This window comes from Triticum aestivum, chromosome 5A (assembly GCF_018294505.1).
Source record: "Triticum aestivum cultivar Chinese Spring chromosome 5A, IWGSC CS RefSeq v2.1, whole genome shotgun sequence".
Classification (NCBI taxonomy): domain Eukaryota; kingdom Viridiplantae; phylum Streptophyta; class Magnoliopsida; order Poales; family Poaceae; genus Triticum; species Triticum aestivum.
The window spans coordinates 370,538,982-370,551,010 of NC_057806.1; the positions used below are offsets into that span (position 1 = coordinate 370,538,982).

General features: G+C 45.2%; 2 protein-coding genes across 3 annotated transcripts; both read left to right on the forward strand.

The window, feature by feature from the left end:
* The first annotated feature begins 1,117 nt into the window (after positions 1-1,117).
* LOC123103429 (protein ENDOSPERM DEFECTIVE 1) lies at positions 1,118-4,968 on the forward strand. Of its 2 annotated transcripts, XR_006449832.1 has the most exons (7): positions 1,118-2,096; positions 2,195-2,314; positions 2,820-2,936; positions 3,035-3,124; positions 3,935-4,042; positions 4,161-4,423; positions 4,600-4,968. XR_006449832.1 is itself a non-coding variant. In XM_044525018.1 (6 exons), exons 1-6 carry the CDS (start codon positions 1,146-1,148, stop codon positions 4,206-4,208), a joined length of 1,434 nt encoding a protein of 477 aa, XP_044380953.1. In that variant the 5' UTR covers positions 1,118-1,145; the 3' UTR covers positions 4,209-4,543. The 2 variants fall into 2 exon arrangements, 1 of the variants encoding a protein (XP_044380953.1); XM_044525018.1 differs by lacking the exon at positions 4,600-4,968 and having other exon boundaries at positions 4,161-4,543.
* Positions 4,969-7,332: 2,364 nt separating this feature from the next.
* On the forward strand, positions 7,333-11,513 carry LOC123103431 (uncharacterized). The gene is made up of 6 exons (XM_044525019.1): positions 7,333-7,678; positions 7,846-8,048; positions 9,003-9,112; positions 9,811-9,896; positions 10,885-10,995; positions 11,124-11,513. The coding sequence occupies exons 1-6, from the start codon at positions 7,569-7,571 to the stop codon at positions 11,254-11,256; spliced, it is 753 nt and encodes a 250-aa protein (XP_044380954.1). The 5' UTR covers positions 7,333-7,568; the 3' UTR covers positions 11,257-11,513.
* The last annotated feature ends 516 nt before the right edge of the window (positions 11,514-12,029 follow it).

Genomic DNA, 12,029 nt, shown 5'->3' on the forward strand with positions numbered 1-12,029 from the left:
GGTCACCATCTTGATCTCGAGATGATGAATTCCACATCAGTCCGAGTCCCCATCTCCGGGAAGTTCAAAACCCGCTTTGGCCGGCCTAGTCGCCAACACGCCTACTTGAAAGTGCGGGTGGCGACGTCCGGCTCGTCATACGTGCCGAGCTAGTACTATCGCTGTCGTGCGTGAACCCAACCAAGAAACAGCTGGAGTCATGCAGACGAACGTCGTGGAAGCCGGTGGAGTTCCTCGGTCGGCGACACGATGACATACATTGGCCGCGGAAACAGCGACACTGGCGGGCGGAGAGAGAGGGGGGGGGGGGGGTTGGATCGACGACGACGACGACGTTTGACAGTGGCTAAATTTGGTGGCATCGGGGGCATGGGCTGCCGGATTCGGCGGCGTGAAGAGAGGCTGAGAGAGGCGGCGGCGCGCGGGGGAGGGGGGGGGGGGGGTGGTGGATCAAGACGCGTGGGTGAGTGGTGTCTAGGGTTTCACGCGCGCATGAGGGTATTCTCTGGAGGTTTCACTGCGCGCGGCACACAAGTCGCACCCGTTTTTGCGTTTGGGCAGCCGGCTTCGTGATCCAAGTATGCGTCATTCGGCCCAGATATTTTAGGCACCTCTAAAATGAGACCACAAGTGTATATGTTTCAGGATGTTGTTGGAGCTCGTTTTTGGGTCGAAGTTGGGCAACCCTATTTTAAGACTGCTGTTGGAAATGCTCTAAGTTTCAGGGTTGAATTCTTCCAAAAGGAAAGTTTGAAGAGCTGAATCATTGGGAACTTATCCACACGAGAGATAATGTGGAGTGGTGGAATGATGTTGATCTGCCGGCCTTGTTTCTCCCTCGACACCGCCATCATCCATTCACGATTCATCCATCGGCGATCATCGTAACATACAGAGACAAAAACCTCTGTGGGCCCACCTCCCAGTGGAAACAAACCCACCTCCTCCTCCGCCTTGCGTGCCTACCGTTAAACGCCCTTCCACGCCGGCCGTATTAAACCCAGACCCGCCCCCCTTCCCCGAACTAGCCGTTACGCTCCTCTCATCCCCTCCCACCCTGAAAATCCATCTCATTACGCCTCAACGGCTATTTACTCCCCCTCCCCCTCCGCCTCCGCTACGATCGAATCCGATCCCCGCCCCCCATGGCCGCCGCCTCCGCGTCGCCGCACCCGGCGGCAGCCGCCGACCTGCCCCCGCCCCCGCCGCCGCTCCACACCGCCGCGCCCCGCCCGCGCCGCCGCGCGCGGGAGGTCAGCTCCAGATACCTCTCCACCCCCACCCCCGCCGCCCTCTCCTCCTCCGCCTCGTCCTCCCCGCGCCTCTCCACCTCCTCGTCGCGCGCATCCTCGCCCACTCCGTCGCCGCGCGCCCACACGCGCGTCGCCACGCCCTTCGCCAACGAGAACCAGCCCCCGCTCGTCCCGCCCTCCACCCGCAGGCGAGCCGTGCAGAAGCTGTTCGGCGAAATCGGCGCCAACCCGCGGGCCTCCGTCTCCTCCTCCGCCGCCGGCGCCCCGCCCCCCAGGCTCCTGCCCCGCGCGTCCAGCGGGCCGGCCCCGTCCACGGGGCGCAGGGGCTACCCACTCCCCCCCACGCCCGCGCGCGCCTCATCCTGCCCCTCCTCCGCGGACGACGCCGCGTCCTGCAGCTCCACGGACACCTCCTCCACCCTGACCGACTGCTCCGAGCCTGATGGGATCCTGGTGCCCGCCGCGCCCTGCGAGAGCCCGCCGCTGCTCGGCCCGGCGTCCTGCCGCGGCGGGCGCCTGTCGTCGGAGCTCCGGTCGTCGGTTCCTGAGTCGGGCGGGTCCACGCGCGGGGCGGCCATCCCGCTGTGCCACCGATCGCTTAATTCGGCTCTCTCGAGCTGCCCGGCTCCGGCGGCGAAGGTGATGGCGGCGCCAAGGCCACCGCATCCACATGGGACGAAACTAGCGGAGATGAAGAAGGCGGCGGTCATTGGGGGGAGAAAGGTTGCCGGGAAGCAGGAGGACGTGCACCAGCTGCGGCTGCTGGACAACCGCTACGTTCAGTACAGGTTTCTGAACGCCCGGGGGGCAGAGGCGGCCAGGGCCAAGGCTGCTGCGGCGGAGGTGAGGCCTTTTTACCGTGACAGAGGATGTAGTTTGATCTCCACAATTTGAACTGAGATGCTGATGTTGTTATTGTTTTCATTTTGTTGCGTGTGAAGAACTCCCTGTTCGGACTGGCTGAGAGAATTGCTGGGCTACGAGAATCAGTCGCTGATAAGAGGGCAGAGGCTGAGAAGATCAAGAGGGATCAGAGATTGTGCTCAATTTTTGGTGGTCAGGTAACAAAAAATTTGGCACATTTTGCTTTCTGTGTATGAAGTGTCGTATAGGCTATTTTAGATAAATCTCTCGCTATCCAAGTTGAGCTATCAAAATGTTTAAATTGTGTGTGTCACATGAACGAATTCATTTCCTCACTCGCATGAGATGAAACCATAGAAGGGACATGACTCAGCATCACCACCTTAACTGTTTTGATCTCAGTTTGTCCTACTACGAACCAACTGAAGTATGACACTAAATCATATGTTGTCAATTCTACTCCCAATGGAGTACTGAAATTTTAACCTACAACTACATTCAATATGTGCCCAATGGATATTACGTGTGTGCACTAGCATCGGCACACTTAGGATGATTTATGTGTAAATTTGTTGTTCAAAATAAAAATAATAATCAGCATACATAGTGGGAAATAGAGAATATCAAGTGTGTATTTATCTTCTAGTATGTGAGAACATATGCTCTATCAAAAATTAATTTGTTCATTTGCAAAAATGTCAGGTGCCGTATTTGGATCGATGGAGTGATGTTGAGGAGGATTATTCCAGCTGCTTGACAGGGGCAACATCTGCGCTGCATAACGCCTCACTAAGGCTGCCTATAATTGGGGGTGTTAGGGTAAGATTTTGCTTTAATGTCACATTCCAGGCATAGATGGCACCAAAATATGTTCATGATGCAGATAAAATATTATGTTCTAAGACTACTCCTTGCAGGCAAACTATGAGGAAATCTCGGAAGTTCTTAACTCTGCTGCGCAACTACTGGAGCCGGCGTCGCCTCTTGTTCGAAATTTATTACCAAAGGTGAGAAAACTATCAAATAGCTGTCATGCCTAGATATGTTACTTTTTTGAAATGATTCTTTTAAATTGTGTTTACTAAATGTGTCGCAGTTTTGAATTAACCCCGGCTCAAAACTGCGACACTTATTTTGGATTGGAGGGAGTATATCTTATAGCTGATTGAAAAAAAAAATCTGCATATTGATCTTCTATGTGAGAACATATTCAGTATCAAACAACTATATTGTGGTGGATGGAGGTTGTGAAGTTCACCACCATCCAAATTCAATGCTAACTCTAAACACAAGTAGGAAGCTTTATTTGCGATTATGCTAAGCATACAAATCCATGTTCATTTGATTGACAATTGAAAGTTCACACTAAGATATGTCCATACTCCAAAGTGAACATGTATTCGCCCAAAGCTAATGTACTTGATAACTGTGAGTCGCTTCGTTGGGATAACTGTGAGTCGCTTCGTTGGCTAGCTGTGCTAGTGTCCAATGATGCCAGCATGCCGTTGCCTTTCTATAAGAAATACCAAGGGAGGCTGGTGTCATTTGTTTTTAAAACCTGTATACTTGTAAGAAATATCCAACGCAGTCATATCTGTTTGAAACCTGGAACACCAGAAGTTTTCCCAGCATTATAAATGTCTACTTATATCAATCTGGAATTTTAGACGCGCAAGTAATTTCCTTTATAGATGGCCAAATGTAAAATGTCTTGACTGGTACGAATTCTAAATGAGTTGCATTTTGAATTGGAGGCAGTATCATTTTGAGCTATTCTTGTTATATTGATGCAATCTCATTTTGCTCTTCTCATATAGGTTGAAGAAGTTGATGGTGTGGCCTCCAAACTTGCACAAATAATCACTAGTGAAAGGGACTTGATAGAAGAGTGTGGGAATCTACTAAATCAAGCACACCATATGCAGGTACAAATTTAAATGAATTTACTTGCACTCTGCTCGGAATATACATCATGTTCTTGTGCGATCCTATCTTTACCACGGAAATATCTAACTGGTTTCTTGAAAATTGCCCGTTACATAGATGAGGGAGTACAGCTTGAGAAGCCAGCTGCTGCAGTTGAGAAGTTGAAGTGAAAGCGGAGGAAGCGCAGAAAATGAACACGACACCAAGTCATATCTTCCGACCAGTGGAGCTAATTGTGCTCACCACTGGAAACATCTTCCAGTAGGAGGGAGAGGTGGCCTGATGATCATACAAAGTAAAAGGCAGAAGTATCCTTCTGCTCTTTTTTTTGTTGGCGGGAAGAAGTCCTTCTGCTGATCAAGAATTCCTGATTCTTTGTGGTATATATGGTGTTTTTGTCTTTGGCCTCTCGTTTCTGTTATCCTTGTGTAGCCATGGAAAGAATAAACTGATAGAAGCATTGCCCTTTACATAATCAAAATTCGTTGATTCTTTGTGTACTTGCATATTGCGTTGCTCAGATAGTGCTGTTATTTTCTTTTTGCTTCTGAAACAGATTCTCATTGATGGCTTGGTTGAAGAACGGTGCTCTCTTTTTTGGATAGTTTGGCATGCACACGTGCAGTGTTTTTTGCCTCTTTAAATATCTTTTGGATCTTCCCAGTCAAGTCGCTGGGCAGGGCACCCATCAGTGGATGTCAAAAGAACACTTGCAAGAAGTATCCAAACACTTTGGTGGTGTCTGTTGCCTTCGACCGAGGTGTTCTCCTTTGTGATGTAGAAGTATGGGCAGGGCACCCATCAGTGGATGTCAAAAGAACACTTGCAAGAAGTATCCAAACACTTTGGTGGTGTCTGTTGCCTTCGACCGAGGTGTTCTCCTTTGTGATGTTGGGTCAACTGTGTGTATGTGGTTTTGTTTGTATTGTTTGTTAATTAACTAAACAATTCTCTTTTGCTTAATTATTACTTCCTCCGTTCCTAAATATAAGTCTTTTTAGAGATTTCAAATAGACTACCACATACGAATATATGTAGACATATTTTAGAGTTTATATTCACTCATTTTACTCCATATGTAGTCACTTGTTGAAATCTTTAGAAAGACCTATATTTAGGAACGGAGGGAGTATAATCAATGAGAAATGAGACAAAGCTTTTATCTCTGTTTCAAAAAACGAAGAAGCATCTGGGCCCAACTAATAACCGGAGAAATTGAGACCATGGTGACCAATTGCGAGAAAATATGTGGAGCCCTACTCGATGAGACTGTGATCTTGGATCCAGCCTCGTAGACAAAACATCGCAGAGAGCTTGCTGAAGACGTTAACTTCTTGGCTAGGATCGTTCCATGAATGTTCTCATCGGTTCGAGAAGGGCAAAGGCGCAAAAACTTTTATGAACTCATGTAGTGGGAACAATTATAGCCAATGACAACTCGCGTATATCAACACTCGACAAATCTCAATTAGGGCAAAAACTATCGTCTAGATCGCAGGGCACAAGATGGCAGACAAAACTACATGTATCTATGCTCACACCAACAAGAACAGCAAGTGAAGGAACGATGCCTATGCCGGTGGCGTTCACTCTAACGATTGATCACTTTTTTTTAGAAGATCTAATGATTGATCATTGAACCGCGTATAAGAGCTTGCTCGGCCTAATGGGCCGCACGAACTATCTGATGGGTACAAATTGCTCGCCCGGTACTTCCCTGGCCCTCATGACGAAGTATCGGCGCAAGCCATCGTTCAGCTTAAATTGTGTGTTTTTAGGCAGTTTAATTGATATGTTCATAAATATTAAAAAAATAACCAATTTGAAAACAAATCACGAATTTAAAAATGTTCCTGAATCCAAAAATACATAAATTAAAAAATGTTTAAGATTTCAATAAACTATTCATGAATTTAAAATCATTTTCTTCATTTTGTCACTTTATTTCCCTTTCCTTTTTAATTTTCACTTTATTTAAATTCATGATTTTTTAAAACCCGTGAACTTTCTGAACTAAATATTTTCCAAATTTATGAACTTTTTAAAAGTCCATGAACTTGAAAATTCAGAAATTATTTCAAATTGAATATTTTTTAAATTCATGATCTTTGTAAAAATCTATGAACTCTTTGAAAACTCATAACCTTTTTTCAAAATCATTATTTTTTAAAGTTTTTGAACCTTTTCCAAATGCACGAACTCCTTTTAAATTTATGAATATATTTCAAATTCATGAAATTTTTAAAAATGAACGAACATTTTTTAAATTAGCATTTTTTTACATTTTAGTACATGCTTTTTAATCTATAAGAGATAAATATGTTTTTGTTCTTAAACCAGAGGTGCTAGCAAGCAAGCAGTCTTTTTTTATATAGCTAGCGAGTGATAAGCTAATGAGAGAGCGATCCAACTTTTTTGCGGTAAGAAATCACACCAAGCTTTATTAGGTAATGGTAATGTTCATAAGTACAAGAACTGGATCATGAGGGTGACCCAACCACACATGGCAGCCTAGACCTAACATATTAGCATGCTTAGCAAGATTATGAGCTTCAAAATTGAAGTTCTCGCACTCGTGTACATAATTGCAAGACTCAAAGTTCTCGATTTTTTTTGGCAATACTCAAAACCAATCTTCCGGCTTGCCGTCTCCCTGAGCACCATAAGGGCCACCGGTTCCTTCTTAAATATCTTCTACCACACCCTTGCAATCGTCAGCGAGTGCCATAGCTTTCTCGATGCCCCTTCCACCGAGGCGATGTCATTGCAAAAAATGGTATGATGCTTGCAGACCAACTTGGATGTTCCAATATCACTTTTGAATCAGACTGCCTCGAAATTATCTTAGCATGCAAGGGGGAAGTGGACATTATGAGTCCTTATTCGGCGATTTTGAGTGACTGCTTTATATTAGCTCAAAGAATTGGGTCAGTATCTTATGCTCATTGTCCAAGAGGGGCAATTTAAGTGGCACACAAGTTAGCTAGATGTTGTTACGATTCTAATTCTGTAATCTCGTGGGATAATGATCCTCCACAGTTTATTCTAGCTGAACTTGTTTCTGATGTATCCCTTATTTGAGTTGAATAAAGTGTGCCACAAGTTCAAAAAAAAAGCAAGAGCTTGGACTAGAGTAGTTTTTTTTAGCCAAAGTTCTTTTTTTTTTGACAGGCAGGACTAGAGTAGTTTTGTTTGGGCTCCCAGCAGCTGCTCCAACAGGAGCCCAAACAAACAGCCCTTTCTGGGCCGGCTCCCAGCAGCAGCTTCGCGGGAGCGCTCCAGAAAAACCATCTCCCGCCCCGGCTGAACGACACAACCATCTCCCGTTAGGGTTCCTCACTCCCGACCGGCGCCGCCACCTGCCCCCATCTCCGGCCGCCACCGGAGTCCCTTCCCTCCTCCCTGAGCCGCCCCCTCCCGCTGCCGAACGCACGGGTGCTACCGACTCCTGAGATCACCGGCGCCCACGTCTTGCTTGGCCACCTACGGCCCGAGCCGAAGCTCCGACCGCCGCCGCCGCTTGCGATGGAGGCGCTCCGGGAGGCGACGGCCGAGCTGACGGTGTACGTGCACCCCTCCAACGCCGCCGACGTCCGCTGCGCCGTCTCCCGCCAGCTCAGCACCCTCCTATTCTCGTACGTCACCCTCCCCACCGCTCCTTCTCTCGGTATCGCGATGCCCCGTGCGTGCCCCAGTATAGCGTTGCAACGGTGCATCTTTGGGCGCCGGTTTGGGTAGAGAGGTGTAAATTTGCGGGGGAAACAGCATGTGAACAACTTGGATAATGGGCATTGCTGTTCAGGTATGAAGATCGCTTTGATGGCGTGTTGCTATCACATGAAGTTGAATTCGAAGGTGACAACGAAGATGACCAAGACAGAAAAGTTGACGGAGACGGGAAAAAGGTTATCAACGCCAAAATCCTGGATGGTCTGGTACCATATTTTGGCGTACCGGTGACTGCGAACCTGCTGCTGTTTTCTCCCCAGCCAGAGATGATACTAGGTAGGTGAACACATAACTCTTCTCAACATCGCTCTTTCGACGACCTCATATCTGCACGTCAGCTATATGAGATCGTGCGCATTCAATTGTAGTAGAGCGCGTCAGTGCATTTTTCAATGGCTGAATTTGTATGTCATCTCTTGTTTAATCGAGAGAAAGGGAAATTTATAGACACTGGCACTAGTCCCAGCTCCAATTGTTACCATGTCATAACTGCAGTGCTATTTCTGAAAATGCCACTAGTCTCAGCTCAAAGTATTTTTACTGAGCTGGCCATATCCCCCCCCCCCCCCCCCCTAATTGCCCTCGGTCACAGCTGTTATTCTAATGGATGGATTGTATTCTGCATAATCTGATGGACTGTGTTTGCACTTGTGCTTCTCAGAATTTGGATCCATTATTGTTGCTAGATTCCTGCTTGTGCTTGTCAAATTTACATTGCATTAGCTGCCCGTTTGTGCTTATTTTGGTGCAGATTGGCTGCCTTTGCAGCTCAGAACATGCTTAAAAGATGTTTTATTTGGATATGCACGTTGCAGAATCAGTTTCCTTGTGTTGCCTGCTTGCTCATCTCTTTCCGCCTCTGATGCAATTCAAGTGAGCACCTAGAGCTTCTGCTCCCAAGTGGCCTTCGGAGTTCGGAGCATATCTTTTTTCTCCGAAAGAGTAGCATATGAGTTAGGAAAATACTCCCTCCGTTTTTATTTACTCCGCATATTAGCTTTGACTTAAGTCAAACATTGTAAGGTTGGCCAAGTTTATAGAAAACAATATGAACATTTACAAAATGTGCATATCTATATGATGTATATAGATGTGAACATATATTCAATGATGTGTATGATTACAGTTTGAACTGAGAGTAGTGGCATTGTTAAAAACTTCCCTTGAAAAAAATATTGCGGATGAAGTTTGAAATATGCATGCCTTATGCTTGTTTATTTTTAATTTCAGAAGGGAAAGTTGAAATGCTTGGCAAGGAATCAATTCATGCCATTGTCCTGGGGGTTTTCTCAGCAGCCATTATGTCAGATGATATCCCTGAGACATTCAAATTCAAAAGAGTAAGATCCACCTTTCTTGATAATCAAGGAATTAGCTGTTCTGATACTAATATAATGTGTTGAATCTTATATTTGTTTTGTTTCATGGAACTTCATAAATGAAACCTTCTCTTTTCAAGTCTCAGTAATTGATTATCAATTTAATTTGTCTTGTTTGGATGCTTCATAAATTGTACTCAACAGAGCTGATGCCCATGGATGTGGAAACTGAACCTTGCAAGAATTGTTTGTTATATTGCAATGCATAGCCATTCAGATTCGCTTGTACTCAACAGAGCTAATGCATATTTACTTGTGCATAAAACCATATGGCTTAAAGTTCATCTCTTTTCGTGTTGATCTTTAATAGTTGGAACTTGCAAGTATACTGTGTACAGTTCTGAACGTTTTTGACAAATATTACGGCCATCATTACTCAATTTTGCCAACTGTTACAAGAAAAAGAAGTTAGCGGATGGTGTTCACATTATCAAAAGGTACATGTGACTAGGAAGTCTCTAAAGAAAGTAAACACCAAAATGTGGGAATAGGCCTTGATTTATTGCATCGTAGAGAAAAATGGCTGATACTTCCAACTTGAATGGGTTCGTGAAGACAACATGTGATTAACAACTTCCCAATCTTGAGAACTCTGTAGATATAGTAGTTTTAAACACCATCCAATCACTTTAATAAGTTAGAGTTTATTGCTTTCACAGAGAGGACATGGAGGAAAATTTATAAGCCAGTCGGACAAGCGGCATGTGATTAAAAAAGGAAGCATGATACGGTTTTCTGTTAAAAGGTATGGGCTCATCCAGTTCCTCTTTTGTCTGGTTCAAATTGCCTTTCCCGGAGTTTTATTTCCAATTTGGCCAGCAACTCTACACATTTTAGATATTTGTATAGCTTTTACTTTGCTTATGTTACTTATACTGCTGTATGTTGGTGTTGTACATGCGTACCGTAGCGTATTAATATTTTTTCTCTGCTGTGCTGATGAGGGGGTACCCCTAAACCCACCTTGCTTTGAACTTTCAACAATAGCATTCCATAATAACATATCAGGAGTTTGATGGTGTACAAGGTGATGGCTTTCTTTAATGCATGAAACTATATACCAGCATGGTGATACTAGAGCTATATAAGGAGGAAGAGGATTTGTAGCACCTGGGCGCTCCACCCCTTATGTGAACATTAAGTTCAAAAATACCGAGAAATTTGAAAAAAAAACTGACAGTATACCGATATCAAACTTGGGTGTCCGATCTACTTTCGTGTGAAATTTCGTGGAAAAATACCAGGAAATGTATCCGTGGCAAAAAAGGCAAAAAATTCCTATGTATAGAAAAAAAATGTTTGGATGGATTTTTGTTCGGACATGGATACCTTTCCGGGTATTTTTTTCATGAAACTTCACACGGAAGTAGATTGGGAACCCAGGTTTGATATCCCCAAATTTCAGGGTTTTTTGAATTTTTTGGTATTTTTTACATGTAATATTTTATAGGGGTGTGGAGCACCCAGGAGCTCCTGTGTATTTTCCTATATAAGGAGCATTAGCTTTGAGCTTATTTAATCATGCACTATGATTCCTTCAGAACAAATAATGTATTAGAAACGGACTGAAGCTCATCCCCACAATATATTGAGCTGCATGTGAGAACTATATGAGCATTCACTAAGCGATTTGTAGCTTGTATGTTACTCTACTCTTAGTCAAATAGTCATGTGACACTGTATTTTGAGTCAAATAAACTAATCACGTGCCTTTGCCTGATACTCATTTATAGGGTGGACACGGAAATGAATTGTCACATAACTGGATCTTTGATGCCACCTCACACAGGATGCATGCGTTGGCTATCAGTACATGATACTGAATACGCATCGGAAATTAGCAGGTCTGGTTTGCTAACACATGCTTCCGTGCTATTTTTTAAACTGCCATTTCAATCGGTAGTTCTGTGCGGCAATTTTCAAAGCTTGAGTAAGCTTGAGTAATAAAATGTGTGCTGCTCGAAATTTCCAGTGGTAAAAGGAAACCAAGGGATCATACTAAGAGCGAGCAGAAGGTACAAGATTGCACAACTGCGAACCGCGAAGATAGCGTGGTGAATTCTGAACGACCACGCAAGTCCCGAAAGAGGGCTGTTGGGGAATAATGATGCCATTTGAAGTAAAAAAAAAATTTGTCATGGACTCAAGACTTGCAATCTTGCTGACTCGTTTTTGGAAACATGGTTTTGCTTGGCTCGGAAGCTACTTCCCAGTCGCTCCGTGCCAATAATTTTTTGCGTAGCATCAGTTGTATGATGATGATGTAAAATAGGACAGGTAGTGAGCGCGTAGTATGTTTATCTGGTGTTTTCTGATCTTCCAGGGGCGATCTTGTTTATGAGTAAATCGATAGATTTCAGTTTGGGTGAGGCTACACTTTCAACTGATTTTTTCAATTAGGGTCAATCGATTTGTGGGCCGTTGGACGAAGATTGTGTGGCATCTAAACCCTCTTCTTCCTCACATCTGTTTCTTCCCAGACCGCCATGCGTGCCACCGGCCACTGCCGCCCCACCCTCCCCGAAATCTCTCCCCACCGCCGGTCCGCCGCCGCCCCGGCCATCCCTCTAGGCCCTCCTGCGCCGAGTTTTTTCTCCGATGAATCCCCACGCCACTGCCCCACCATCGTTCCCCTCCATCGCCCCATCTTGAACCCTAAGATGGATAGTGGGGTAGCCTCTCTGGCGAGCCCCCCCCCCCCCCCCTCCCCGCTGCGGCCGGTCCTTCCTTCACTCCGACGAGCCCCCCCACCCCTCCAAAAATCGATTGACCTAAAGTCGAATCAGTCGACTAAAGTGTAGCTAAATCGTTTCAGTTTTGTTTTAGCTCCCAGCTTCTATACCAAGTGGTAAGTAGCGTCATGCTAGTATTGTTTGGT